The 27,463-nt window shown below is 43.9% G+C and overlaps 3 protein-coding genes across 5 annotated transcripts; 2 read left to right on the forward strand and 1 right to left on the reverse strand.

Moving 5' to 3' along the window:
• Window positions 1-306: 306 nt before the first annotated feature.
• On the forward strand, window positions 307-7,391 carry slc35a2 (solute carrier family 35 member 2). The gene is made up of 6 exons (XM_085912316.1): window positions 307-809; window positions 1,274-1,462; window positions 1,719-1,870; window positions 2,629-2,751; window positions 3,050-3,603; window positions 6,132-7,391. The coding sequence occupies exons 1-6, from the start codon at window positions 746-748 to the stop codon at window positions 6,157-6,159; spliced, it is 1,110 nt and encodes a 369-aa protein (XP_085768442.1). The 5' UTR covers window positions 307-745; the 3' UTR covers window positions 6,160-7,391.
• Window positions 7,392-7,888: 497 nt separating this feature from the next.
• slc6a8 (solute carrier family 6 member 8) lies at window positions 7,889-19,884 on the forward strand. 3 transcript variants are annotated; one of them, XM_085912208.1, is made up of 13 exons: window positions 7,889-8,638; window positions 11,658-11,789; window positions 11,995-12,262; window positions 13,219-13,351; window positions 15,249-15,383; window positions 15,623-15,726; window positions 15,805-15,929; window positions 16,504-16,835; window positions 16,915-17,017; window positions 17,307-17,407; window positions 17,535-17,587; window positions 17,663-17,705; window positions 17,813-19,884. In XM_085912208.1, the coding sequence occupies exons 1-13, from the start codon at window positions 8,323-8,325 to the stop codon at window positions 17,945-17,947; spliced, it is 1,980 nt and encodes a 659-aa protein (XP_085768334.1). In that variant the 5' UTR covers window positions 7,889-8,322; the 3' UTR covers window positions 17,948-19,884. The 3 variants fall into 3 exon arrangements, with proteins under 3 accessions (XP_085768334.1, XP_085768342.1, XP_085768326.1); XM_085912216.1 differs by having other exon boundaries at window positions 16,504-16,616; window positions 16,698-16,835; window positions 17,535-17,705; XM_085912200.1 differs by having other exon boundaries at window positions 17,535-17,705.
• Window positions 19,885-19,994: 110 nt separating this feature from the next.
• On the reverse strand, window positions 19,995-25,465 carry bcap31 (B cell receptor associated protein 31). Its single transcript, XM_085912384.1, has 8 exons — window positions 25,267-25,465; window positions 24,372-24,465; window positions 23,923-24,023; window positions 23,675-23,819; window positions 21,707-21,842; window positions 21,262-21,388; window positions 20,987-21,087; window positions 19,995-20,749 (listed from the first exon to the last, which is right to left on the reverse strand). The coding sequence occupies exons 2-8, from the start codon at window positions 24,461-24,463 to the stop codon at window positions 20,723-20,725; spliced, it is 729 nt and encodes a 242-aa protein (XP_085768510.1). The 5' UTR covers window positions 24,464-24,465; window positions 25,267-25,465; the 3' UTR covers window positions 19,995-20,722.
• Between the last annotated feature and the right edge of the window lie 1,998 nt (window positions 25,466-27,463).

Genomic DNA, 27,463 nt, shown 5'->3' on the forward strand with positions numbered 1-27,463 from the left:
GAGCGCACTTTGCCTCTCCGAACACGCCCACTCGCAGTGTAGTCCATGGGCGTCAATGTGAATTCCTGAACGCGCCCATAGGAGACTCCCTGTTTAAAATAGCCTATATGTCTTCACATCCGCAACTGTTCGAAGTTTTTTACTGGTGTGGTGGGCCTCAGGACTTTCACGCACCAGGCCTGCAGTTATTGGGTGGGGCTATGTGTTTTTCCTTTGTTTGAAGTCTGTCAAATTAGATTTGGGAATAAAAACGTAATCCTCACCTCTGTCACACTGGTGGCCAGCAGCGTCAGGTGAACTTGTCCTCAGCCAATGGGATTCCTTTCTAGCTCAAGCAGCCAATAGAATCCTCTCTGAAACAAACAAGCACGCGCTTGTTTGTAGATAAAATCAACGAAGAGCTCTCACTGTTGCATATTACTCGACCACCTTGTTGATGTTATATGCTTTCTTCAAAGACTATATTCTGAGAGAGTGATTCCTCACGTCAAGGTGTCTCGCACTCCAACAACTCAAGGAGTTGTCTGCTGCCCGAACGTCACGGCTACTCGGCGGGTGGCCTCCTTACAGCAGAGCCGGCGGTCTTCCCGGGGCTGCTGCAGTCCTCCGCTGTCTCTTGGATCCAACACGTTCGTCCGTCCGTCCGTCCGTCCGTCAGCCCCGTTAAGGACGTGCGCTTGGACCTCTGTTTTCTCTTAACGCCGTGAGCCGCTGCTAGCGGGGCGTTAGCCGAGCTGGCGCTAGCATGGCTGATACAAAACTCAACCTAGTGGCCGAGGACCGGACAGCGAGGCGTGGGCACGATGAAAGTAAGTGAAGGTTGGTTGGGGGGGGGGGGGGTTGATGTTCCCATAGAGGCCGTGTTAGTTTTAGGTGGAGGTTTTTGAGTTAGTTACATTTGTGACTTTTGTTTACGGTTTCTTGCTGGTGATCACTTGTACAGTTTTCTGTTTGTTCTTGGTGTAATACTTCTACAAGTAGCTCAGCCGTGACATCGCGGAGGTGCTAATGCTAAAGTGCAAGTGACCAGGTGATGACGTGGCCAGGTACTGTTCGTTGAAGAGGGGTCTCATTGCTGACATTACGCCCCTGGTTACAAGTCTGTATTTCTGTAGTGCAGTCCAGTCTCGTGTAATGAGCGCTATCCACATTTTCCAGCAAACAAAATGACAGGTCGCGAGCAGATGTTTTTTTTCCCCCCTCAATTTCCTGGATGATTATGGTTTTGGTACATACCTGACAGTGACAAGATGTTTGTGTATGTGTGTATCAGTGTCAGTGAACCACAAGCTGAAGTACATAAGTCTGGCAGTGCTGGTGGTCCAGAATGCGTCGCTTATCCTCAGCATCCAATACGTGCGCACATTGCCAGGCGAGGGCTTCCTGGCCACGTCAGCCGTGGTCATGGCGGAGGTCCTCAAGGTGTTGACGTGTCTCCTCATTGTCCTGTTGCAGAAGAGATGTAAGTCTCATTGTCCACAATACCGGCATTGTAGATATGATGAAAATAAGTGTAAAAGAAAAACAAAATTCACCGATACATGCCGCAAAATCATTGCAGATTGTTTCATTTTTAATCTGACAAAATATAAAAACAGCAAGCCCTCTGTAATATTTTACTTCAATAAATGGTTTGCTGATTTCTGACGAGTAATGAAACTAATTGTCTTGTTTGTTTGCGCGTGTGTGTGTATGTGTGTGCACACGTGGTCCATCAGTCAACGTAAAGGAGACGTTGTTGTTCCTGCTGGACACCATCTTCTTTCAATACAGGGACACGCTGAAGCTGGCTGTTCCATCTCTCATCTACACGCTACAGAACAACTTGCAATACATTGCCATCTCCAACCTGCCTGCTGCCACCTACCAGGTCACTATATTCATGTCCTACCACAAGACAAAGACTATCACAAATATTGTCAGAACTGATAATAATTCATCTTTAGGCCTTATTTTTGTTGGACTTAACCACCTTTTCAACATACAGAGACATTCATAGTAACGTTTAACAGTTTCCAAAATGGTCAGAGTGAACGAGAGTATTTCTGAACGTGCCCAGTAGCCAACCAACCAACCAGCTAGCTAACTAACTAGCCTAACTGGACTGAACTCCTGAACTATTTATCCATCCGGAGGTGTTTTAATTAGGTTAGTAGGTCCAATATAATTTATTTGGCTGCTTCTTCTCCGTGTTTGGAGGGACTTGCGCGCTGCCTACAATACATAATGAGGGTTTGCGTTCTGACTTTATTTCGTTTGTTCTACATTTTTATCAAAGACATTTTCAATTGACATCATTCACGTGTCACTCGTCATACATATCAATTGTGACTTATCTTCCATCCCCATCTCTGTAAAACATTGTTTCTTTTATAGTGTACTATTTGCGAAGTGTAGGTTCTGAGCCCCTGCTGCAAGTATTAAAACGTCATATGGGGTCATTGTTGTAATGAAAGCATTTGGGGTCATATTTTCTCCAAAGACGAACATATTCAAATAATAGCTATAAGTATTGTGTAATATTCCTAGTATTGCAAGAATGGAAGTGGTAATTTTTTTTGGGCGGGGGGGGGGAGAAAAGTGGGCTAACTCTCGGTGATGATGCTGACTATGGTGGCTGGTTCTCAGGTGACGTACCAACTGAAGATCCTTACCACAGCGCTCTTCAGTGTGTTGATGCTGAAGAAGACTCTGTCCAAAGTGCAGTGGTTTTCACTACTGCTGCTCTTCGTTGGTGTCGCAATTGTGCAGGTAGGTGCCTCACTATAGAGGACTGAGTGCCAAAAATATTTTGTTCTCTAAGTAATTACTTAATAGACCTACTTTGCATTGTTTTCCACATTTATTGTATTCGTCAAACTTGCCCTTTGAAGGTTTGTGGGCGAGGCTAAAGCTGGGCTAACTATTCTAAAGCAGTTTTTCCACTTCAGCGGCTTAGGCAATATTTGGCAAGCTTTAAGTATGACAAATGACTATAGGTGTCATAATGGGCGGTACGATCCGGCCCAACCCTCTTCACCACGTGGGTGTCTCCACTTGTTGATTGCAGGTCCAGCAGGGGGCCAGCAAGGAGACGGACAAAGCTAATCAGAACTATGTGGTAGGCCTGATGGCCGTGGTCATCAGCTGCCTGTCGTCGGGATTCGCCGGCGTCTACTTTGAGAAGATCCTGAAGGGGAGCTCGGCGTCTGTGTGGGTGCGCAACGTGCAGCTGGGCATCTTCGGCACTATGCTGGGCACGTTGGCGATGTGCTGGAACGACGGTGCCGCCGTAGCTCACCGCGGCCTCTTCTCGGGCTACACATCCATGGTGTGGTGCGTCATCCTCAACCAGGCGTTTGGTGGCCTCCTGGTGGCTGTGGTGGTGAAGTACGCCGACAACATCCTGAAAGGCTTCGCCACCTCCTTCTCCATCATCATCTCCACCATCATGTCCATCTACCTGTTTGCTTTCCACGTGGACCCACTCTTTGCCGCCGGTGCTGGGCTAGTCATCAGTGCCGTCTACATGTACAGCCTCCCTAAATCGTCATCCAACCTCACTTCAGCTTTCCCGACGTTGACAACTGAGGACGTCGCCAAGGTGGAGACCTTTCAGACAAAGTCAGTGGTGGTCAAGTGACTCTTGAAATCCCCTCCTCTACTCTCTGTCGCAAGCTGTGTTCGGAATCATTCACTCATCCCCTACTTCCAAATGGCAATTACTGTGTTGGGTAGGGACAGAGCCATGCTGCCCATTGCAAAAATCTGCGCGTGATTAACACCTACGCAAAGAAGTTTAGAGTTGCTTGTAGATGCTGCATGATAGCGCCAAAGCAATACTTTTATATTCCACTCAGTTTTGGACTGAGTGCAAATACGTGCGTTTTTAAGCTGATAACAGATGATCGTTTCCCCAAAACAACGTATCAGGTATTGGTGATACCATAAGTGTGAATCAAATTGAACATGTTCAGGGCAACACTGTCGAGAATGTTTTTTTTTTTTTTTTTTTTTTCTCCCTCCCAAGACTGTCGTGCGCTCGCCTGTGAAATTTCGGCTGTCGTCACTGTTGCAGAATTACAACATACCATCACAATTACTAAGTGAGCTACGTCGAGGGCACCCTGAAGAGCAGGCGTTCCCAAGTTTTATGAAACTGAGAGCTGCTTCTTGGAAATTGATGATTGCGGAGGGCTTCTCATTTCATACACTCAAATAACAAATTTGCTCAAATATCCTTATGTCGTTTTCAATGCCAAATGATATTCAACAAGGGGAAGACCGGGGTCAGAAAAATGAGCACATTTTTTTTTTTTTTTTGCTTCAATTGCCTTGATGGAAAGTACAACCAAGGCTGGCATGATTGGCATCTGTTCAACATTTTCAGATTCTGGACCTTTCTCGACTCCCAGCAAAATGGCCTTCAGTGTGCACACTATCAGCCGATAAACCTGATACTGATACATTTATGTCAACCGGGGGAAACAATCACACCTGCAGAGTGTTGGGAAAATGTGAAAAGTGTTTTTTTGTTGTTGTTTTTGTTGTTTGTTTTTGTTTAATCACAGCCTCTCCCCGCTTACTTCCGTCTGCTTTTGACCTCGCCCCTAACATACTAAACGCACAAGAGCCAGAGAAGGAGCCTTACATGGAGAATGAGGCCTTATTGATCACTGATTGTTGTTGATCCTGTATGCACCAAGCGCTCGCCAAGGATCGATCGCTTGATGTTTGATCGGCTCGGACTGAATAAAGAAAACGTGCCGTCCTGTTGGAGGGTCGAGAGCGGCCCGCCTGCGAACCTGAGACTGGTGCTTCTACTCGTCTGAACCCAGCCATATATCCGCTGAGTCACGTGATTAGTGGCCGCAGCATCCGCGAACGTCATGTCACCGCCGGCCGACCTCGTGAAATACTCCTATTTGTGCCCAAATATTGATTGGCGACCAGTCATTTATTTAGATGTGCCCTGGGGACTGGCAACATTTGTCTGTATGTACAGCAACCAGTCCACTGTTTGTATCTACTGAGATTGGCAACGAGTCCTAGGTCAGCTGGGAGAGTCTCCAGCTCACCCATGACTCAAATGAATACCTCAAAAAATGAATCACAGATAGAACAAAATCATCCTATGACACAAGTGAATGCCAGATGCGGTTTTGTGACTCAAGTGTGTGGTCAACAGAAAGAACTTGTTCACACACCTTGGTAATGACTGACTTCCACTGGGCTCCTTTGTTATTCTATGCACAAAGTGTAAAAAAAAATAATAATCTGCTCACGTCTGTTTCTTCAGTGTCTTGGCAGCCATGTTCTTGTGTAAAACTTGGGCTGTCCTTTCAATTATGGTGGCCACTTAAAATATATATGTGTGTGTTAAAGTTTTGCCACCAAATTTTGAGACAGTGCAACTGAAATTTTCATCCACTCGTGCCAGTGCAACCAGTAAATTTGTTCATTTAAAAAATATATACTATTCTTGAATAGTTTTCATGAGAAACTTATGTTACCTACTTATCAGCCCATTTATCAGTAACGTGGTGAAGATTTATTGGATAAATATTACTTTGCAAGTCAATTTACAGTGCGCACCCCGACAATTTCAGATTGGGGGCAACAGTGTTTCTAGCAACAAGAAAATATTTGTCTGGAGCCATATATATATCTATAATGTGGGAATTTGTGAACATTAACGTTTCGGCAACGTTGAATGCTGCTTTGAGAATTTGTATCAATGAGTTTGTACTTGAATGATTTTTAAAAAAAATCTATATGTAAATATATGTATTTCAAGTATAATGCGAGAATACGGATTTGTATGTGGTTTACACCTTTGTTGTTAATGCTGGTGGAAGTAAAGACTGTATTCTGCCCTTCCAGACCAGGTTTGACATCCCACCAAGTTGCAATAAAAGTGTTGTTACCTACTAATATGTATTAACATAAGTAGTGAAGTAGTGACGTCCTGTATATTGATAGCCATCTAAATAAGGGGGAGGGTGAATGAAGAACATGTGCACCCATTGAGTTTTTATATTCTTGCTTGAAAACAAACAATATCAACTTTCCGGAAGTGCTAACCTCCAGGGTTCTAACCATAAGCCTCTTCTTCCTCCTTCTCTTCCTCTTCATCTGTCTCCATCCTGCAGGTGCGACAGGAAACAGAAAAGATCTTGAGACGGGAGCTGTCACGCTGTCACCTACATGAGAGAACCACCCTCTTATCTAAATTTAAGTCTTTTTTATTTCAATTTTAATTTGAAATGACCGAAAAATTAAAAGTATTTTGTATTTGTGTGTTAGTACATACAGTGTGCTTACATGCGCGCATGTCACTGGATATGCGCAACATGTGCAATTTCAATTTTCGGCCGTAGGTGGCAGTAGCGATTAGAAACCCAATCTCCTGCGGAATGCATCTTAATGCTGCATTCATGGAAAGTAGGAAGTCGGACTTTTCCGACTTCCAACTAAAGTGCACAAGAACGCCCCTAATCTGGGAGGTCTGAGTTGCGAAGTCGTTTAAAAGAAAGACCCCAACTACAACGTGACGTAGCTGGACGATGGCGACTGCATGGAGACCACGGTATATCCATTCATTTTCAACACTGCTTATGCTGTTCAGGGTCACCGGGGTGCCGGAGATTCTCTGTGACGGCGTGCATGTGGGTATGATTTGTTATTCGTCTCTACATGTGCCCTGGTACTAACTGGCGACCAGTTCAGGGCCTGCCTTTGGCCCGATGTCAGCTGGGCGGAACTCCAGCACAACCCTGAACAGAATAAATGGATAGTGATTCCATTTCACGCAGAATCACCCCTGGTGTAAGAGTAGTTTCATTTTAGTGGGCGCTCGGGTTTTACATTTGGTTTCCAACCCTGTTGTTGTTTTTTTTGCTTCTAAATAGGGTTTCAAGCCAAGTTAAGATTTTAAACAAGGCATAAGGACTCAAAGACTAAAAGAAACAGTTTGTGATTTCAAGCACGGATTAGTGTTTAAGGTCAGGTTTAATTTCAAGTTAGTTAGGGTTTCTTGTCCTCGATTAGGGTTTTGAACAAGGATTGGGGTTTTAACGAAGGGCCTCAAGTTAAAGTTAGGGTTTTGAACAAGGATCAGGATTTTAACGAAGGGCCTCAAGTTAAAGTTAGGGTTTAAAGTTAGTTTTTTGGGCCTGGGTCAAGGATTTCAACAAGTGCTAGGGTTTAAAGCCAGACTTTGAGTTTCAAGCTTCGAAGGACCTCTTGCCATGTGAACAGTGCGCACGGTTGGAGTTTGCGCCTGTGTCCACTGGAGGGAGACAAAGACTTGATTAAGGACGGGGAAAACGAGCGCAATTAGTTATGACGTCAAGCATAATGCCGTTGCCTGCTGGTTGATGATGTGAATAAAAACATTTAACGTTGAACAATTTCTATTTATTGAATTCATAAACTTGATTCATATAAAGCTCTTCAAGGGACCATTAATTATCTTAAATTGAAAATGAAAGAAAAGCAACACATTGTGTGTGTGTGTGTGTGTGTGTGTGTGTGTGTGTGTGTGTGTGTGTGTGTGTGTACTTTCTTTGTGCATGAGAGTGTGTAATTGTGTTTTTGTGGATGTCTGCGAGTGTTTGTTGTGCGTTTGAGCGCCCATTGGTGTTTGCCCACGTGTTTTTGTGTGCGAATATTGTATGTTTGTTTGTGCTTGCGTCTGTGTGCGTTATTTCAACATGCTCCACACCACGCATGATATTTTCCCGCCCGCATTCCCATTAATGAAGCTCAGTCATTCATTCCAAGGGAGACCCCTACCTGTGACGTCAGACATAAAGCGGGGGCAGGCTTTGCACAGTGACGTCACCCTGAGCAGCATCCCCTTTAAAAGGCTCGCACTGGACGCCCGGGCGCTCACAGGATCAGCAGCAGGATCAGCCAACCCCCACCCAGCGTGCGTTTGGTTCCATGAAGACGTGCGCGTTTCGGTGAAGATCCTCCACCAGCCACCCCGCTTGGATTGGAAGGAGGACTCGGCGACCCCATGCTCCTCGGGCGGTGACCCTCACCCCCTCCCTACTCTGAGTCTGCCCGCCGATGAGATTCTTTAAGCTGACGTTCAAGTGTTTTGTGGACTGTTTCTGAACGTCGACGTCGGAACACTTTGGGCGTTTTATTTGGGTTTGATTCTTTTGGACCGTTTCCATGTTGTTTTGATTGACGGCTGACATTCAAGAGGGGAGAGACAGAGAAAGAAAAGGAGAGAAAGACGGACGGAGAGAGAGAGAGAGAGAGAGAGAGAGAGAGAGAGAGAGAGAGAGAAAGAAGCTTTTGGATATTTTTGGCCGAGCGCCTTTTTGATTGATGGACAGGCAGACTGCGCCCCCCCTCCCGTCCACCTGCTCGCTGCTGCCCCCGGAGGAGGCCGGGAGGACTCACCTCGGAGGTGGGCTGATGGCGGCTGCGGCGGCAGGGGCCGGGCAGGACGGATCCGGGTCGGACTGCCCCGGACTCGGACCCGAGGGCAAGAAAGGTGGCGTGATCGTGGGGCCACCGCCGGTGCGTCAGGAGCGCGAAACATGGAGCAGACAGATGGACTTTATCATGTCGTGCGTGGGCTTCGCAGTCGGCTTAGGGAACGTGTGGAGGTTCCCCTACCTGTGCTACAAGAACGGAGGAGGTGAGCAAATACTCCAGCGCTCAAGCCCTCACTCGCGCCGCCTCCACGGCTGTTCACCTTAACGCCGACGCACAGCAAACGAATAACCGTTCAATAGCTTAGTAGAATGGCGGGGAAAAAATCTGATGAAAAAAGAGAACGAGTGGGTTTTTTCCCCCAAAAAAAGTCTGAATATAACCAGAAAGAAGTTCATTTAAGAGCTGTATGTGTGTGTGTGTGTGTGTGTGTGTGTGTGTGTGTGTGTGTGTGTGTGTGTGTGTGTGTTTGTGTGTTTGTGTGTTTGTGTGTTTGTGTGAATGGGGGGTAATGAAAACAAAACAAAAACAACCAAACAAACAAATGCAATTTTTTTCAAGGATAATGTTATAACACCACCATAATAGTTGTATTTTGTGATGATTAAATTCTTAGCAAAAGTATGAATGGAAATCATTGAGTCACTTTTTTCACCAAGGTAAAACGTTGTCATGAAACGAGAAAACGAAATCTATTATCAATGTCAGGAATTTTGTGTTTGTTGCAATTTTCACATTTTATTTGAATGATTGAGCCCCTAATTGGAGAAAATTAACGAGTAAATGAAGCTCACTAAAACGTTGCTTTCTTACTTGGATTTGTTCTCGCTTGATTATGAGTGTAGTGGATTGTTATGTGTCCATTTTTTTTCTTTCATGAAACACTGAATGTGGATTTCATAGTATTAGTATAGTATTTCATAGTAAAAGCCACACCTCTCCCACCCAAAAATGTCTAGCTACGCCCCTGTGCACACCGAGACATACACACACTTACAAAAAATGTGTTTGCACATACACAAACATAACAGACACTATGCCCAAACATAACACACAACCATACACACACACAGGCAGAAAGATAAAAAAAACACACATAGGCACATGCACGTGCCATCTGCTGACTCAGTGGCAGTGTTTGGGAGAAGGACGTCAAGTGATGATGGGCTGAGGAGGAAAAGGTCCAGTTTCTCTCACGGGATGAAAATGAAGGTCACTATTTGCTTTCTTTGTATCCTGCGTCTGCGCTGTTGAATACAACCACAAGCAATCAATCACTTTCTCACAAAAGACACAGATGAAGGTCAGTTGAATGAAGCCTATAGTTGCCGTGCATTGCCGCACTCCTGCTGACTTTGGCACAGTTTGAAGGTCACACTTCTCTTGAAGGTCTAGCTGCCATTTATCAATGACTCTGCATGTGGGTGGCTCCAACCTTTGCAATGTACTCCTTCCTTCCTTCCTTCCTTCCTTCCTTCCTTCCTTCCTTCCTTCCTTCCTTCCTTCCTTCCTTCCTTCCTTCCTTCCTTCCTTCCTTCCTTCCTTCCTTCCTTCCTTCCTTCCTTCCTTCCTTCCTTCCTTCCTTCCTTCCTTGTGGGTTGTTGTGCATGTGTGTCTTTCTGGAGATATTCCAGGATGCAGGAGTCTTTGGGCTGAGTCATCAGTCTGGTTGCCAGGGTAACCTGTCTCTTGCCCTGCCCCCTGCTCCTTTCTATGGTTTGTTGCCACGGTGACGAGCCGCGACGTGTTACGGGGTTCAAAGACGTGGGATATTTTCAGTGTGTACAAGCGTGCCGCGGTTATTCCTGACACCACGTGCATCGCAGTTAAGCGTCACTTGACAATAATCCTTTAATCCTATTGGCCGGCCCTCAGGTGCCGCTGCCAAAAATTGCTGACCGGCGACACCTGTTGGCAGGGAGGCTTAGTGGAGACATCAAATCTCATTGATAAGAGTTCACCGGCATGCATCGAGTCGTTTGTTTGCTTCTGTGAATCATCCACTTATTGGCGTCAAATCACAAAGCTAAAACACGTGTCACTGACTTGTCACACAGGTCAGGCTGACAGAGTCGCTCGCATACATATTTAGTGAGTAAATCAATGGGTTATCACACCAACACTTAGGCTAGCGCTGTCCTTTCTAGTTGATGTGCATCAATTAAAGGTTGAAATGCTCTCAGTAGGGTAAGGCCTTTAGCATGAGCTGATAAAACCTGCTTGGATGAGAGGAGAAACATCTTCTAGAACAGTCCAGTTGTGGTCAATTCAGTGCCCTAAAAATGGAATGGCTTAGTTAAAGGAGAATGTTATCAATATCTTAGGTGTCATTTTCTGTGACACGATGTTTATTTGAGGGGCCAAATTGCAAGAAGCAGAATGCAGTCAAAGACGCGATTTGCACGCCAGTGGAATTGTAAGATGAAAGCAAGGTTGAACGTGTAATTTTTTTCTTTCTATAAAGTGACAGGGAATTTGAATCATTTTTTAACAATGTTGGTTTTTAAAGGGATTTTACGGAGCAAGATGAATTGTAAGTCATTGCACTTGTTGGAGGAGTTTGCATGTCTTGGTAATGTTACCATGTCTTTCTGTTCATTTTCTTGTGTAAATAAAGTGTTTTTCTAAAAATGAAAACTCAATTAGCACACTGACTTAGCTGGGATCAGCCAGATTATCTTGCTAACTGTAGCATTGGCTGCATCTTAGCACGTTAACACTTTCTGCTCTCAGCCAATGGTGCGTGCGATGTGATTCAGTAGACGCGAGCGCTAAATATGAGCTTGTCATGTTCTATGATGGCCATGTGTGTTGCCTTTGAACTGTTTTGGCCGTAGCCATGCAAATGAAACTTCTCAAAGATTTCTGTCTAAATTTGTCATCTTTTACTTGAGGTCTTCAAATATATCAATAAATATCATTTACATCTTCTCGTTACTGTCATTAGCTGGTCTCCAACCTGTGATTGTTGGTCAACGAGTCAAAACCACCATGCGACCTATTTGCATAATTTATTTCATCACATAGAGTATGCCAACAATGACAACAGCTTTCTTAAACCAACTACGCTGACGATGATGTGTTGGCCCACAATACATATTGCACGTTGAGTGTCGTGAGTTAATCGTTATTGGCGGCGTACGTGACAAAAGGTAGAGCAGGTTAATTGTTAACTTGCCAAGGTCATTTAGCGACACTTCTACTTCTTCTGTGTTCCCGGTCAGGCGTCTTCCTCATCCCTTACCTGCTGATCGTCATTGTGGGCGGGGTGCCTATCTTCTTCCTGGAGATCTCACTGGGTCAGTTCATGAAGGCTGGAAGTATCAATGTGTGGAACATCGCGCCGCTATTCAAAGGTAGATCACATCTTCAAGAAATTGAAAAATGCATCCCGCAAAGAGGACTCACAAAGTGCTGGAGAGAAAAAAAAGTTGAAAAATGTTGTAGATCAGAGGTTCTCAACATGTGGTACAAGTCAGACTGAGTTTGACTTTTTGTAATAATAATCATTAAGGGTGGATGTGGAAAGTTTGAAAAGGATTGTCCAATACTTCTGTTCAGGTCTGGGCTATGCATCCATGGTGATCGTGTTTTTCTGCAACACCTACTACATCATGGTACTGGCGTGGGGTTTATACTACCTCATCAAGTCGTTCAGCGCCGACCTGCCGTGGTCTACGTGCGACAACCCCTGGAACACCAACACTTGCGTGGATGCCTTCAATCTCCACCAATGCAACAACGCCAGCGCCAACGCCTCCATCGTCGGCAGCAACCTCACCTGCGCCCAAGTAGCCCAAGCCAGATCACCCATCATCGAGTTCTGGGAGTGAGTTGTTTTGAATTGTACGAGTTCATCGTTTTCCTCGCTCACTACAGCTTACTGGCAAACATGCTAGTTTCTTTCCATAACATGGTAAATATTGCGGCGAGCCTTCTAATAATTTCAGAAGTTGACAAATACTCAAATGTCTAACACATATATTTGTTGTGTCACATGACCTTTTAATTGTTATTTATGTTTAAAAGAAAAGTGAGATTATGAACCTCTTTTTCAAGGGAGTTTTGGCCAAGAGGCATCGAAAAGTTAGTTACAGTTTCAACTTGATGAAAACATCACGTGTCAACAACAACAAAATTACACAATTTAAAATGACTTCAATTAGATGAAACATGTTACATGTTAAAGAAGCTGTCTCAAATGTTCTCATCAATGTCATTCAGTGATTTTACTTTGCCTAATATCTGGTCCTCCTTCAACAATTTCCTGTTAAAAGGGGTGGTGAAGACAAAAGCCTTTTTTTCCCAAACTCAATCCAGCCTAACGGACCTGCTAGCAACATGTTATTTGAGTGTAAGAGTCAACACTTCTCCAAGTGATTAGGTGACAAATGTATGAGTCCGAGAATAGCCTTGTAAATAAAAGTGTACCAGTGAGCCAACCTCCTGCTGGCCAAAGAAGGCCATCCCACTCGAGGGTACACTTCACAATGATGGGACGAAGGCTAATAAACCTCAACCTAGCATGCCACACAGAATCAATCCCTGTTTTGTTCATATATGTATAACCGGTCCCCATAATCTAAAACGGACAAAAAGGGAGCAGTGACGAGTCGCTTTCTGAATCATCCACTTGTTACGTCCACCTGTGCAAAGTCTAGCAAAATACAAAAAGAAAAAAAACTCCACCTGTGTGCTCTGAAAACAAAAATGGGACCTATCAGGTGATATGTCTGTCACTGTCACATAATATGTATGCCTGTGTGTCAATGTGTGCTCGTATAGGAACAAGGTTCTGAACATCTCATCGGGTTTAGACGATCCAGGTCAAATCAACTGGGAATTGTTGTTGTGCCTGATGGCGGTGTGGCTGCTCATCTACTTCTGTGTGTGGAAAGGCGTCAAATCTACCGGAAAGGTAAAACACAACACATGATGCAGAATCCCACTGCTCGCATCATCAGTCAGCGACATCACTTACAATAAGGCCCCGACTCATACTGACCTTGTCTGCGTCATTGTGTGAAAGTGGGCACGTGTGTTTCTGCGTGTGTCTGAGTAGGTTTGTGCATCTAAGTGTGTAACATGCATGCATATGTTTTGGCATGTGCATGCATGTATGTGTGTGTGGGGGGCGCCGTGGTGCACGTGGTCAAAGGTCACGTGATCAGCTGTCAAACCAAACCAGCCAAACTCAACCCCGAATGTGTGCGCGCATCCGATTTGACTGCACAACCATACACACTGCACGCATGTGGTCACATGGCAGACTAAGCGTTCCCATGGCAACGATGATGGGAGGTGGCCTGAGTCGGGACACGGCGAGGCTGTGATGTGGCAGTCTGTGATTTGTCCTTTGTGGAGGGGGGAGGGGTCATGTATTCTGCAGTGGGACGTGACTGAGAGACGCTGTGTGTGTGCGTACGTACGTGCGTGCGTGCGTGTGCGTGCGTGTGTGTACCAATGTTACATAATGCGTCACATGAAGACGTGTGTATGCCTGTATTCTAGCTATGACATCACGTCACATACCACAATAGGACAATAAAGCTTTGACCTCTGCATTGAGGGAAAGGAAGGTCACGACAGAGCTTTGCTGTCAAAGTAATTAAACTGGGGCCCGCATTTTAAACCATGATTTGAACATATCATTTGATTTTCACTTTAATAGATGAACCCATTACATTGAAGATTGTATGACTATTTAATATCATTTAATGTACATGCATTTCTTAAAAGATACAACTTTCTCATTTTTAAAATGATATTTAATTTAATTCAAATTGAATTTTCATAAAATAAAAAAACATTCAATATCTAAGTAAGTCTTTTTAGTAATAAAATGATTTGAATTGTGATATCATGAAGTGAATAAATTGAACAATTGTTCTATAAAATAAAAAATCCAAATGTAAACATCAGACATTACCAATATTAATTTGTATTGCAATATATCAATTAACCAATTATTTTATGGAAATAAATGAAACATTGTTGGTGTCACTGATTGTGTGCTTGCATGTCCTGTGATTGTTCAAGGTGTACCCAGTGACCCTGAAACCGACAAGTAGTATGAATGCTGTCATCAAATCATTGTTCTTTTTACTGGTAGATATAAAATTGCCAACAACTATATCAAAGGACTGCAAACAAGCTTGACTAAAACAAGCACAGGAATAATAAATGCAGTTTTACTAACCTAAACTCATCGTTAACACGAATGCGGCAAAAGTAGTGAGTCTTTTGAAATGTGTGAAGTAGGTCACAATGGCCAATGAACCAGCCCAAATCTAGAACATCAAATGATGAGTAATACAGTCCTCTGATAACAACTTCATGCCCTCTATGCATGTGTGTGTGTGTGTGTACTTGTGCACTCTCACGGAGCTTGGCTCTCAATACAAACATTCCGTTCAGTGGGTGGTGCAAAATGATATGAGGTGCTCAAGGTGACTCTGAGGCGCATACACACACACACACACAAAGAATGAGAGCAGTAAAAACGTTGATAGAAAAAAAAAGTCGTAAAGGATGAAGCCACATGAGCTACTTGTTAACCCTCACGTACTATTCCGGTCAGATTTAACCAATGAAAATAAACTTTTTGCCCTGAAAATGAGCTAAAATCCAACATTATGTATTTTTGTAAACGTGCCAGTGGAATCAATGTTTAAAGGGAGTTTGAAAGACTCGAGAGAACTGTCTGTGTTTCCACCATGTTTGCTCAGGTTACCATAAATATGTTCACCTGCTGGTCCTTGAAGAGTGATGTTGACAATAACGAGAATAACATCTCCTCAATGTATGCTTTCCAGATTGTGTACTTCACAGCCACCTTCCCATACGTGGTGCTGATCATCTTGCTGGTCCGCGGAGTCACGCTGCCCGGAGCGTACGACGGTATCATGTACTACATCAAACCTGATTGGTCCAAGCTGGAAGAGGCTCAGGTCAGTGGAGCCTCACTGAGATCAGATTCATTTCAGGCTTGACTGTGAACACAGAGACATTTCATTAAGCAGATTGGCCGTTTCTGAACTACAATTAAGCTTCCTCAATTAAGTTCTATTGGCAAGAGAATGATCCAGTTCCCAGGGAAGTTGGAGCCCTGAGGGAAATTTCTTATGCATGTATGAAAATGTGAAGGGGGTTATTGTAGATGGTCAACTTTGAGACTTGAATCTGGCAGGTATGGATCGATGCCGGCACGCAGGTGTTCTTCTCATACGCCATCGGTCTGGGAGCACTGACAGCTCTGGGTAGCTACAACCGCTTCAACAATGACTGCTACAAGTACGTGGACCGTGCTCGGGTGGAGGAACCATAAAATGGGAGAAGCTCGCTCAGCGTTTTGTGTTTTACCGCCTCCAGAGACGCTTTTGTGCTGGCACTGATCAACAGCGGGACCAGCTTTTTTGCTGGCTTTGTGGTCTTCTCCATCCTGGGCTTCATGGCGGCTGAGCAGAATGTGGACATTTCGCAGGTCGCCGAGTCAGGTGACCTCTATTTGCCTCGGACCTTGTGGGGCTAACTTAAAGTTTGAGGTTTGATGAGGCCGACGATTTCCATTCACTGTCACAAATCGGAATGGAACAGGGCGATCAAATGCAACTTAGACCAGGTCTTTTTTTTTAAGGGAAAGGTAGTTGGAAGGGAGGATAAGGGGAACAAGTCAACAGAAGCCGTAAACTAACATAACTTAACATTATTGTTTGTGATAAAAGAACCCAAAAAAGTGATTGACAAGGGAAACAAAATGAACTTAGCACAAGTATAACTTAACGGCCTAACTAATATCAACGCGACTGACCGACAGGGCTGGCAAACAAATACAGAAGCGACAGAGACACGAGACAAGAAACAATCCGAAAAGGGTGTGACGCGCCCACAGGACTTAAATACGCGACAGGTAACGAGAGGCAGATGACTGTGATTAGTATATTGATTGTGAGTAGACACAGGAAGGGAGGGGCGAGTACACAGACACGGACAGAAACCGTGACAACCTACACATAATAATACAACCGGGGACATTCACTTCTAAAGTATATGTGTGTTTGGCCACCCCAGGTCCTGGACTGGCATTCATCGCATATCCAAAGGCGGTCAGTTTGATGCCAGTTGCACCACTGTGGGCCGCGCTCTTCTTCTTCATGCTGCTGCTGCTTGGTCTGGACAGTCAGGTGACACACACAGACACACACAGACACACACACAGACACACACAATGCGGTGTTCACGGTGTCCTGTGTGCGTGTGCTCAGTTTGTCGGCGTTGAAGGTTTTGTGACGGGCATTCTGGATCTGTTTCCTGGTAAATATGAGCACCGCTACAAGAGGGAACTCGCCGTCGCCCTCTGCTGCTTCCTGTGCTTCATCATCGACATCTCCATGGTGACGCAGGTCGGTGGCCGCTGCCGGCACGTTGGCCTCACGCCGCATTGGGCCGGGATTCCGACAGCCGACTTTGTTGCGCTGGCAGGGAGGAATGTACGTGTTCCAGCTGTTTGACTACTACTCGGCCAGTGGGATGACGCTCTTGTGGCAGGCCTTCTGGGAATGCATTGTGGTGGCCTGGGTCTACGGTGCGAGCAATCATGCATCATTACATACAATGTACATACAAAGACACCGTCAAGTCACAATAGCTTCATAGCAGGGACCTCCCTGATTTTGATGGCTGTGAATAGTCTACTCGGGTCGTACGAGGACGCAAACGTCCAATTCTACCAAAGCAATGTCTACCAAAAGAAAGAACAGGCTACTCGTGCGCACATTTAGACTACGCTCTGCGCTACTATGACAATAACGCTAATTCTATTCAAGTTGTATGGCGGTGGTGCCGCTTCTCACAATGTCGTCGTCTCGTGGCAGGCGCCGATCGCTTCATGGACGACGTGGCGCGTATGATCGGCTACAGGCCACTGCCCTGGATGAAATGGTGCTGGTCCTTCATCACGCCGTGTGTGTGCATGGTACGTCCTCATTTAGGAATTTCATCGTTTGGGAACACTTTGAAATTGGAATGGTTTTGAAAGAAATGCGCGAGCTGGATGTCAACGTGCTAAATAGTAGGATAAACAAAACGTGGATGGCTTGCAGGGCATCTTCCTGTTCCATCTGGTCAACTACAAGGCGCTGACGTACAATAACACGTACGTATACCCGTGGTGGGGCGAAGTGATCGGCTGGTGTCTGGCGCTCTCATCCATGTTGTGCATCCCGGTCAGTCTGGTCTACAAACTGTTCCGCGCCAAAGGCTCCTTTGCACAGGTCAGAGTTCACAACAAAAATAAGATGTTTGAGGAGTTGGGAAGGGACAATTCATTGTCATGTATTTTGTTGTTGTTGTCCTTGAACTCCCTGTTTTGTGTTTGCAGCGCTGGGCTCATCTGACCAGCCCAGTGTGGGGGAACCACCACCTGGAGTACATGGCACCAGACGTCAAACCGCTCAACTCGCTGTCGCCCGCCAGTGACGAGAACAAAGTCATCATCTTCGAGAGCGTCATGTGAACCCTGAAAGTCAACCTGCTCGCTCACTCGCACTTTATCACACTCGTCTTCCTATCCGATCCGCCAAATTCAAAACACTGTGAAGCATCAGGTCTGGCACCAAAGCCAGAACCGGGTGCCGCCCACTCCGCCCGCACCCCCGGCAGCCCCAAAAGAACATACCAGCAGAGGAAGACAAAAGAGTGGTCGTGTGCGTTGCCTTACACTGCTGTCTTAATGCAATTTGTTGTTCACCAGCCAATCAGTGAACTTTAATTTTGTTGACGCAAGTAAGAAGTATGTTTAATGCAGTATGTTATGAGTATTTTGGGGCAGTAGGCCTACTGTAGGGCTTTAACAAGGACTAAAGGGAATTTTCTTGTTGGTTTAAACGAGATAGATAATACCACGCCCATTCACAAAATAATAGTGTTGCAATTAGTGTCATATTTTTACAATTATTATTGAATTATTTCTATTTGGATGCAAACAATATGGCACTTTTACTTTCCCCCCTAACGTTCAAACTTCTAAAAACGTATTTGTGTTTGATTATTTGTGTGTGTGTGTGTGTGTGTGTGTGTGTGTGTGTGTATTGTCCATTTCTGTAAATTATAATCATCAAAATCAGAAAACATACCAAATATGGGTGATGTAGGATCTTCTTCCAACAGAGGTGTCAAATCCAGGTCCAGGAAGTAATAACGCTGCCACGGTTTGGCTTTAGGTAAACAAATTCCCAGAAGATATCGTTTACCTGCCGGCTTGTTTACCAGCAGGATGATTAAAAGCAATTGTGGTTAAGGCCAAACTATCACAGGGTTTTTACTTTCTTGACATGGATTTGGCACCTCTGACATTCAGGCGGTGGGCCAATCAACCGAGCCGCAGCCCCTGATGCTTCCTGTCGCCTTTTGCTTTTACAATTGTGAGTGATTTTCTTTGAACGTTCCACACATCACGCAAGTCACATGACCAGCAAGCGACATGGAGCTTAAAGCAAAAACACTTGAAATCTGGAGGTATGTAAGAAAATGTGAAAAAATTGTAAATAATGTTTTTTTTTTCGTTTTACTGTGAAATGTGACTGGCAGGAAGTGGTGTTGAACCCTCCTGGATGTCAGGAACAGCAATAATGCTGCTAGGGCGTGCTAATTACCCTTTAGTGTCAAAACCAGGAAAACTTCCCAATAAACATTATATCTCTCTCATTAACTCAATAAGCAATATTTATATATGATTACAATGATTCAGCCATAACAAATTCTGCTTCTCATGTTATTTTCTTAAAAACGGGTGTAATAGGCCCACAGTTAAACAGGGGGATTAACCACAAAAATGAAACTCATTAAACTATTGAAAATATGTATACTTATATATATATGTATTTATATATTAATAAGGGTTTTTGATTTTTGTTACTGTGAATCACCCCCCCAACACACACACACACAATGCATTTCGATGGCCCACAATTATGAAGATTTTTGTTGGTTGTGGGTCATCCTGGTCCCTAGGAACCTGGCAAGCCAGACCCAATACCATACCCTCGATTGGTTCAGCATTGGTTCTGGCTTGCCAGACAAATGCTATACCACCCACAAATACCAGGAGTTTAGACAAATAACCAGTTAACATCAGGGCACAAATAAACCACTTTGCAGTTACTCCCAGGAGACGTAGTATCTTTCAAGAGATTGAAAACACTCTTCAATTCAGTATTTTTGTATTATTTAAAAAATGTCCTGAATTTTAGATTTTTATCTGTCATTGAAATTATGAGGAAAAATTGATATCATTACTTGGTAAGCATCAGTAAGTGCCATTGTTTAGTTTATAATTGTACAAATCCTCCAATTTTTGCCTCTCAAAAGAAAACATCCTGACGTCGATAGTCCTTCAGAAAAGCAAAGCGATTACCTTTGTGTTTAACCAAAATAATAAACTTTAAAATGCATAACTGATGAACATTTTGGATCTTATTTCAAATGTATCTAATTTCTAGGAATCTTTTGCATCTTATCGGTATTTGTGTATTTGCGTGAGGCAGACGTGCTAACCACAAGGCCGCTGAATAGCAGAGTTTTATTTTGTAAACAAAGGCGAACAAGCCAGGTGGTCTCAAATGAAATGGAAGCAAAGCATCTACTTCCCAAAGAACCAAGAGTGGTGAATGTTGACGCCGGAGTGTTCCCAATATGGCGCCGCTGTCATCAATAGGTGGATGACGGCGCCAACTATAAATGACTTGGCTGCTTCAAGTCAGCACTTTGAGGAACAAGATCCAAGAGGGAGGTGGGGGTTAAAACAGTGCTTTCTAAAAGAAGGCCAACAGCTGTCTTTCAACACCCACGAGCCCTTTTGCAGCCACTGTGTGCATGTTGAACATGTGTGGGAACACACACAACACGTGCACACACACAGAGAATTTGTGCCAAGTTGTGTATTGGAGGTGACACTACATGTTGTATACGCAGTTTCCATTGCAATGTGACACACGAATCACTCCCATGTTACACACAGAAGCATCACATTAGCGAGTGCGGCTAACAAGTCATGCTTAAGGCTATGTACGCGAGAACCTAGAACCGAGAAAGTCAAACACTTGTCGAGAAGATGGGCCACTTGGGGGTGGGGGGACCTTCAACAATGGGAATAGGAGCTCTTACGTGAGTGAAAAAAAAACAACCAAAAAGCCAAATGAAACAAAAATCAAGAGACGCCATCAGGAACCAACATAAGACTATGAAGCTGGCCCGCCACCATGAAGATGAAGAACATCCATCTTCATCATCCTCAGTCAGATTTCTTATCACCACTAGCCTGCAGACAAAAACAAAACAAAAAAAATCAGCGCCTCTTAAAGTGACAAAAATAATACATAGTGATTTTTATTCACCAGACAAAAAAAGTATTGTGTAGTAATTGTTAACTTTTGCTGGGATACGCCAGGCTTTGGAGCTTTATAGGCCACGACGTAGTGGAAAGGGAGGAAGACAGAAATAAAAAAAGAAAGAGATGGGAAGGGGGGGGGGAAGAAAAAAAAAAAAGTGCGTTTACAAGTAATTTGCTGTGCTCGTCCAACAGTCTGTCATATTCCACCGTCAGGTTGGCGGCTTGTTTCTTCATAGCCGAAACATCGCCGTCACTCTTGCGAAGAGCTGTGAACACACACATGCAATTTCATCAAAGGGCTCTTGTTTGAAAAAAATAAATAAAAATACAGGTGCATAATTGTGGACCTTTCGGGTATTGCGACATATTGAAACGCTTTCAAATTGTGAGGAGGAACAAAAAGCTTTTTCCCCAGCAAGAAATCCGAGAGCATCCCTCACCTTTCTTGGTGGCATCCAGTTCATCCTTCAAAGTCTTTACTTCCTCCTTCAGAGCCTTGTTCTCCTCGTGGACTCCGCCTACTTTCTTCCCCGCCTCTGGCACCTCCACACCAGCCTCACGGAGTTTCTGTCAAAAGGGGAGGAAGCCTTGGTCACGTTCGAAAGAGGCTGAAAAATAGAGCGGCGTGCCCTGGAGAGCAACAGGTGTTCGAACCAAACGGCTGAAAACACGTCATTGCGACGTGACGAGCACTTGATACTTTATCATCATCATCATCAAGTATCCCGACTGTGAAAGGAACAGCGAAGGCAACACAGCGAGCGACGAGAGCAGCTGAACGGCAGCTGCCGACTTTGTCATCTGCTCACTTTTCCGTAGCGACGTCATTGCGACTCTGCCCCGCCCCTTTTCGGCCTTTGACTTCTTTTTGATCCCCAAATTCACCTCTTGCAGCATCTGATTTTCATCGATGAAGCTTTTGGCGGCGGTGCTGGCGCCCTCCGCTTGCTTCTTGAAGGCCTCGTTGGACGCCATCAGGGAGGCCTGCTGGGAAAGCAGAGTGGCCAGACGACGCAGCAACCTGCAAGCACGCACGCGCACACACAAACATTCAATCAAGATAGCGTTCACATATCACGATTTGGTTGACTTCGAACAAAACTCGCAGATGGTTTAGACTAGAGGACCTGGCTTCAACGGAACCCCATTGTTTTCTGTGTTAGTTTGAGGGCTTCAGCATAGTGTGTGTGTTCACCCCCTTTCATAGGAGTCGTGACAACTTTTCAGAACATGAAGATCATCACGTTTTTTTACAACGTATCTTTGTGAGTAATGGGAGCAGGTTAAAACGACATGACTGGCAAAGGTGAAGGCGAGCGTGAACGTTACTCTGAAAGGCAACAGCAAAAGTTCCATTGATTTTGCTACAAATCACATTTAGACTAGAGTTGAGAACCATGTTTTGCTGCATAGCAAAGGACTTTCGAGCTTTTCATTTGTTTGGGGAAGGTTGCATGGATTTAGACAATTTCACTTTCAAATGGGTTTGGATCAATTTTCCACTCCATTTGAGAGGAAGGGCGTTTCACTTTGGCATTTGCGATTGCACACATTGCATTGCAGTACAGACCAAAGTTGTGTGTGTGTGTGTGTGTGTGTGTGTCATCAGCTTATATTTAGTTACACGCACACACACAGCTCGTGGTGTCAACACGTGGTGCTAGTGATGGAAAAGTAACATGACCGAACCTTGTCGTTTATGTAAAGGACCGGACGCTACGTGAAAGGACAAACCAACCAGGGCGGGTGCGTTCGCCGTTACATTATCAAAAAGACCAAAAGAGTAGAGAGGAAGTGATTTAGAGTGATCAAATGTGGCCTCGGGGTCATTGACAGTCCAGAAATATCGATCAGCTGCTGACACTTTCTGCGGCTTGTGTCAGTACTAACATGGAAATCCACCAGTCACTGTCTATTACAGCACAGCCAGTGTGTATGCGTGTGTCCATGTGTACGCGTGTGTGCATTGCCCCCTGGTGGTCACAGTGGCATTAAAAAAAAAAAAAAAAACAACACACACATTCCAAAAGATCTATGCTCGCAAATGAGAAGGAATCACATACAATAAGCAAAACATGGAGTGAATGTTTGTGTTATTAGTATATTTTGTTTCTTAGATTTTCACATTGGTTAATGTTTTCAGTTTTCGACGCCAAGTGTCGGGAAATCTTTGGCTCAGTTCGCCGACAAAGCTTCGGAAAACGACGTGAGTTGGCCATATCGTTTAGCGGGTTTTAAACCATCGTGACGCCCGACTGCAGTCGCGCGCGGCGTGCTTTTGGAAAGCTGCCCCCGTGAGACCACGAGATCACGAGGGTTTCACGCTGAGAGTTGAGTTCATGGGATAAGAACTGGGGGAAAAAGAAAGCTAATGTACGTACGTTATATTTAAGAGGCTGGACGACAAGCAATCTTAAATGCGGGGCTTCATGTAACGAACATATCCACGTAATGAAACGGCACACAAGCTCAACGGCCGCACATGCACAATGACACGGTACGGTACGGGTGCCTGTGTGCATTATTATTTCCCGGACTTCTGCCATGGGTAAAGTACGTTTTGTGTTCAAATAGTGTCATTTTGTCATGTTTGATTTATTTTGAGCTCATTACTTGTCTTTTTAATGTCTGACGTGTCAAGTACAGCAAAAAGACCGCAATGTTTATCTAGTTGTAGCCCAGACTGCATTTCAAATGAGTTTAGACTGTGTTTAAAGTAAACTAAGTTCTGCTCACTTTTGTACTGTGTTCAAATTGAATTTAAATTAGTTTTGGAATGTGTCTGCTAATTTTGTTGTGATGACTCGGGAAAAACAAGATGGACTCTGTGTGTGTGTGTGTGTGTGTTCTCACAGGCAAAGCAAGAGTGCGAATCCGGCGATGTAAAGATTCCTCTGCGCTCTGAACAGTTTCATGTGAATGTGTTCAATGGCAGTGGGATTGTTGGTGAGATCCACCTTCTCCGTCACGCTGTACTTGCTCACCTCACGGAACGCATCTACACAACACAACAAAACAAACCGCACACCGGTTATGTGAATTCATCGGACACATCATGTATACACACAAACACAATTGCACACATACGGAAGGAAACTCACCAATGAGCAGGAAGACAAGGATAGCCATTGCCACTAGGAAGGATGTATTACCATATAGGGCGATGGTTTGAACCAGCCGAGACCTAAAGACACTGCTCCATCTGCACGCACACACAGGCACACACACTTTTAATGCCATAAACTAGAATTAAGTGAAGCGAATAGCGCTGTTTTGTAATATTTCAATCTGAATCATAATTGTATATAGTTATCCTAATGAATCATTGTAGTGGATCGTAGAGACGTACACACACAATTGCAATTGCTGTGAATATAATTCGGAGTGAATTGCATCGTAATGAACGAATCGTATTAAAGAAGTGAATTGTAATCAGAGTGAATTTCACTATGATATAGTAATTGTAATAAAGAACTAACTGTTTTATTCATTGGTGATTAGTTGTCAATTAAATGTTGAATCCCGTTAATATGTGTGTTCAAGCACGTGCCTCTTGGCAGAGATGAACGGAATGCAGAGAAGGAGCACCAAGAAGACCTCCACATATAAGAAGGAGGCCACGGCTGTCCACTGGAGACTCATCTCTGTGAGAGACACACGCGCGCGCACGCGCACGCGCACACGCACACGCACACGCACACGCACACGCACACGCACACGCACACACACACACACACACACACACACACACACACACACACACACACACACACACACACACACACACACACACACACACACACACACACACACACACACACACACACACACACACACACAGTCCATCTTTAACTTTCATTAGTCATCAATGTCTGAAGCTTATCTGAATTCACTCAAAACTTATCACAGTGGAAACATGATCTGAAATCATTGAAAACTCACTATAAATCTTGGGCAAATTTATTTGAAATGCCATCTAAACCTGATTTAAATGCACTAAAACTAAAACTCAGTGTAAAGTTAATATAAAACTCAATTGAAACGCAGTTTAATGAGCAAGATTACCCTGATACTCGTTCGAAAATTACTAAACCTAACCCGAATTAATTTCTAATTGGTTATCCATCAAGTGTTTTTAAAACCATCTGTTCTTTGGAGTCCTAACTCCACTAAAGCTAACAGTACTGAACACAGGCTGCTAGCTAACTAAGTTGGATGGAAAAGCACTAAACGCGCGCTCTCTTTGTTCCATCATACACACAAGCAGTTGCGATCCAATGTTCACTGTGTTGTCCACGACTACGAACAGGTTTAAAATATGTACAGTATGTGCTGCAAAGGCACCGTCTATCTACTGGAGAAGGGTGCAGGTAAAAACCCTTAACTAGCTCCACAAAAATACGGTGGTGGTAGAACACAACTAAAGAATGGTCCATGACACTCACCTGCAGATGAATCACTAACACGTACTATTAATAGGCGTAGTAAATTAGCAAATGTGACAAGATGATTCAACTTTGGACCTCTTGACGCTTTGCGATTTCAGCTTGTGAGGTAGTCAACACGTTCTACTTCCGGGATTAAAAATGCCTGAGTGTCCTGAAGTCGCCGTGTGATTGGTTATATATGTAAAAATGGGCGGAGTTTCACCCGACAATAATAGTTGCCTTCACGTTGCATCTATTGGAGGATTGCGTGGATGCCTTTTTAGTTGAATTTACACGTAACTACTAAGCTACTACTAACTACTAAATATATATTTTCAATTGATCCCTTATCTGTCGTGTTTACATGACGTCATAACGATTGCTCAAGCCGGGGTTTGGAGAGCACCGATGACTGTCATGGGACTGAAGTTACTATAACATCCAACAGAGGGTACCACAGTCCACACATGCTTTATGAGCCTTTTTTCGTATACGTACTCCAAACAAATGCCCCCTTAAATTCATTCCTTTATTCATTGCAAATAATCCCCCCCAAAAAAGAATAAATAAATAAGTACGTAGATAAACAATAAATAAATGAATAAATAAATAATTTTGGGGTTTGCATCATGCGTAGTTCTCTCCTTGTCTTATGTGAATCATCGTAATTGATGATTAAGTCATCGTAATTGTAAAGAACGTCATAGAAGTAGTAAAATAAAACAAAAAAATTAAAACAATTGTACATTTATTTTTGAATGATTCAATGATTTTTTTTAAATGATACTATAAAATAGTATAATAAAAAAAAGTTGAACAAGATTTTAAAATGTATCACATAGTTGCTTAACTGTAAGTAAGCAATGAAAGTAAAACAAACATGTTTCCATATAAACCAGATATATATTTCTACGAATAATTTGGTTACTTCATTATTAATAATGCAATTAAAAATAGTAAAAGAAACAAAATAATTATTAAACATTATTATTCATTTTATTTCAATTTAACATGATTGTTTTCATACTTTCATTCTTCAAGTGTCAAATCTTTGTTTCGTTCATAATTAAATACATTATTAAAAATTCAATTAAACATGAGATTTATAATTAGTCAACTATTTGACATTTTACTCGTACATTTTAGCTTTTCATTGTAGTTTTATACTTTAAAAACGAGTGAGCATGTCCATCGGCTACAAATCAAATGTGGCCCATAGCACAAAAAGTTTGGGCAACCCTAATCTACCCTGTGTGTGTGTGTGTGTGTGTGTGTGTGTGTGTGTGTGTGTGTGTGTGTGTGTGTGTGTGTGTGTGCCTGCGTGCGTGCGTGCGTGCGTGCGTGCGTGCGTGCGTGCGTGCGTGTGTGTGTGTGTGTGTGTGTGTGGTGGGGATGAGTGGGGGTCTTTTATGTTTTTGTAGGACACATTTTGTTCAGCATGAAGCAGCAGCCATGTTGCTCCACTTTTATTTAGCTTGGCTTCTTTCCAAATCCCCCACCCCCTTCATAATCCGACACCCCCCAGAGTGCTGTTATCAGCAACATGCAGTACCCCAATCCTGGCAGTTCATTCTCAGGCTAATGTAGCTTTCTGTTGGAGGAGGGGGTATGGATCTTGGGGGTGTCACGGTGCTTGATTCAAATGCTTAAGAAACCCCAGAAGCACACAGACAGGAGGGGACTCACCAACAAGCTAAGGCTATTAGCTGTGATGGCCTTGTTTCTTCATTTCCAAGCAGTCTACCTATCATTTATTAAACATGGCAGCTGTCGTCATGTGACTGGCCACCACCCAATCATAAATGATGCACAAGACGGACCGGCTGGCTGTTGCCAGGCGGATTAACCCTGACAAACCACCGAGGAAAGAAGCCAGTCGTTTCACTCGATTCCCTCGATAGCTTGGAAGTTTTTTAAATAAATATCAGCCCACAGTGATGCCGCGGTGTTAAAGTACTGTGTGACTTCCTATCCGAGTGAGACAGCAGCATTGATTTTTGTCCTGACGTAATGTCATACTTCATAAAGGTTACTACGGTAACAGATTTGTTCCGTTGGGAGGATGATGGTGACGTCGACATCCGAGATCTCGGGTGCTATCGGAACTATGTGCTGCCTCTCTGAGCACACCACTCAGTCGTGTTTGGCATCAAAAGTGAATTTCTTGACGCACCCCTCGCTCGTTGTTGACCCTTTCCAGCCCATTTCTAGATTG

Source organism: Syngnathus leptorhynchus, chromosome 1 (assembly GCF_054491065.1).
Source record: "Syngnathus leptorhynchus isolate UIUO chromosome 1, UIUO_Slep, whole genome shotgun sequence".
Lineage (NCBI taxonomy): Eukaryota > Metazoa > Chordata > Actinopteri > Syngnathiformes > Syngnathidae > Syngnathus > Syngnathus leptorhynchus.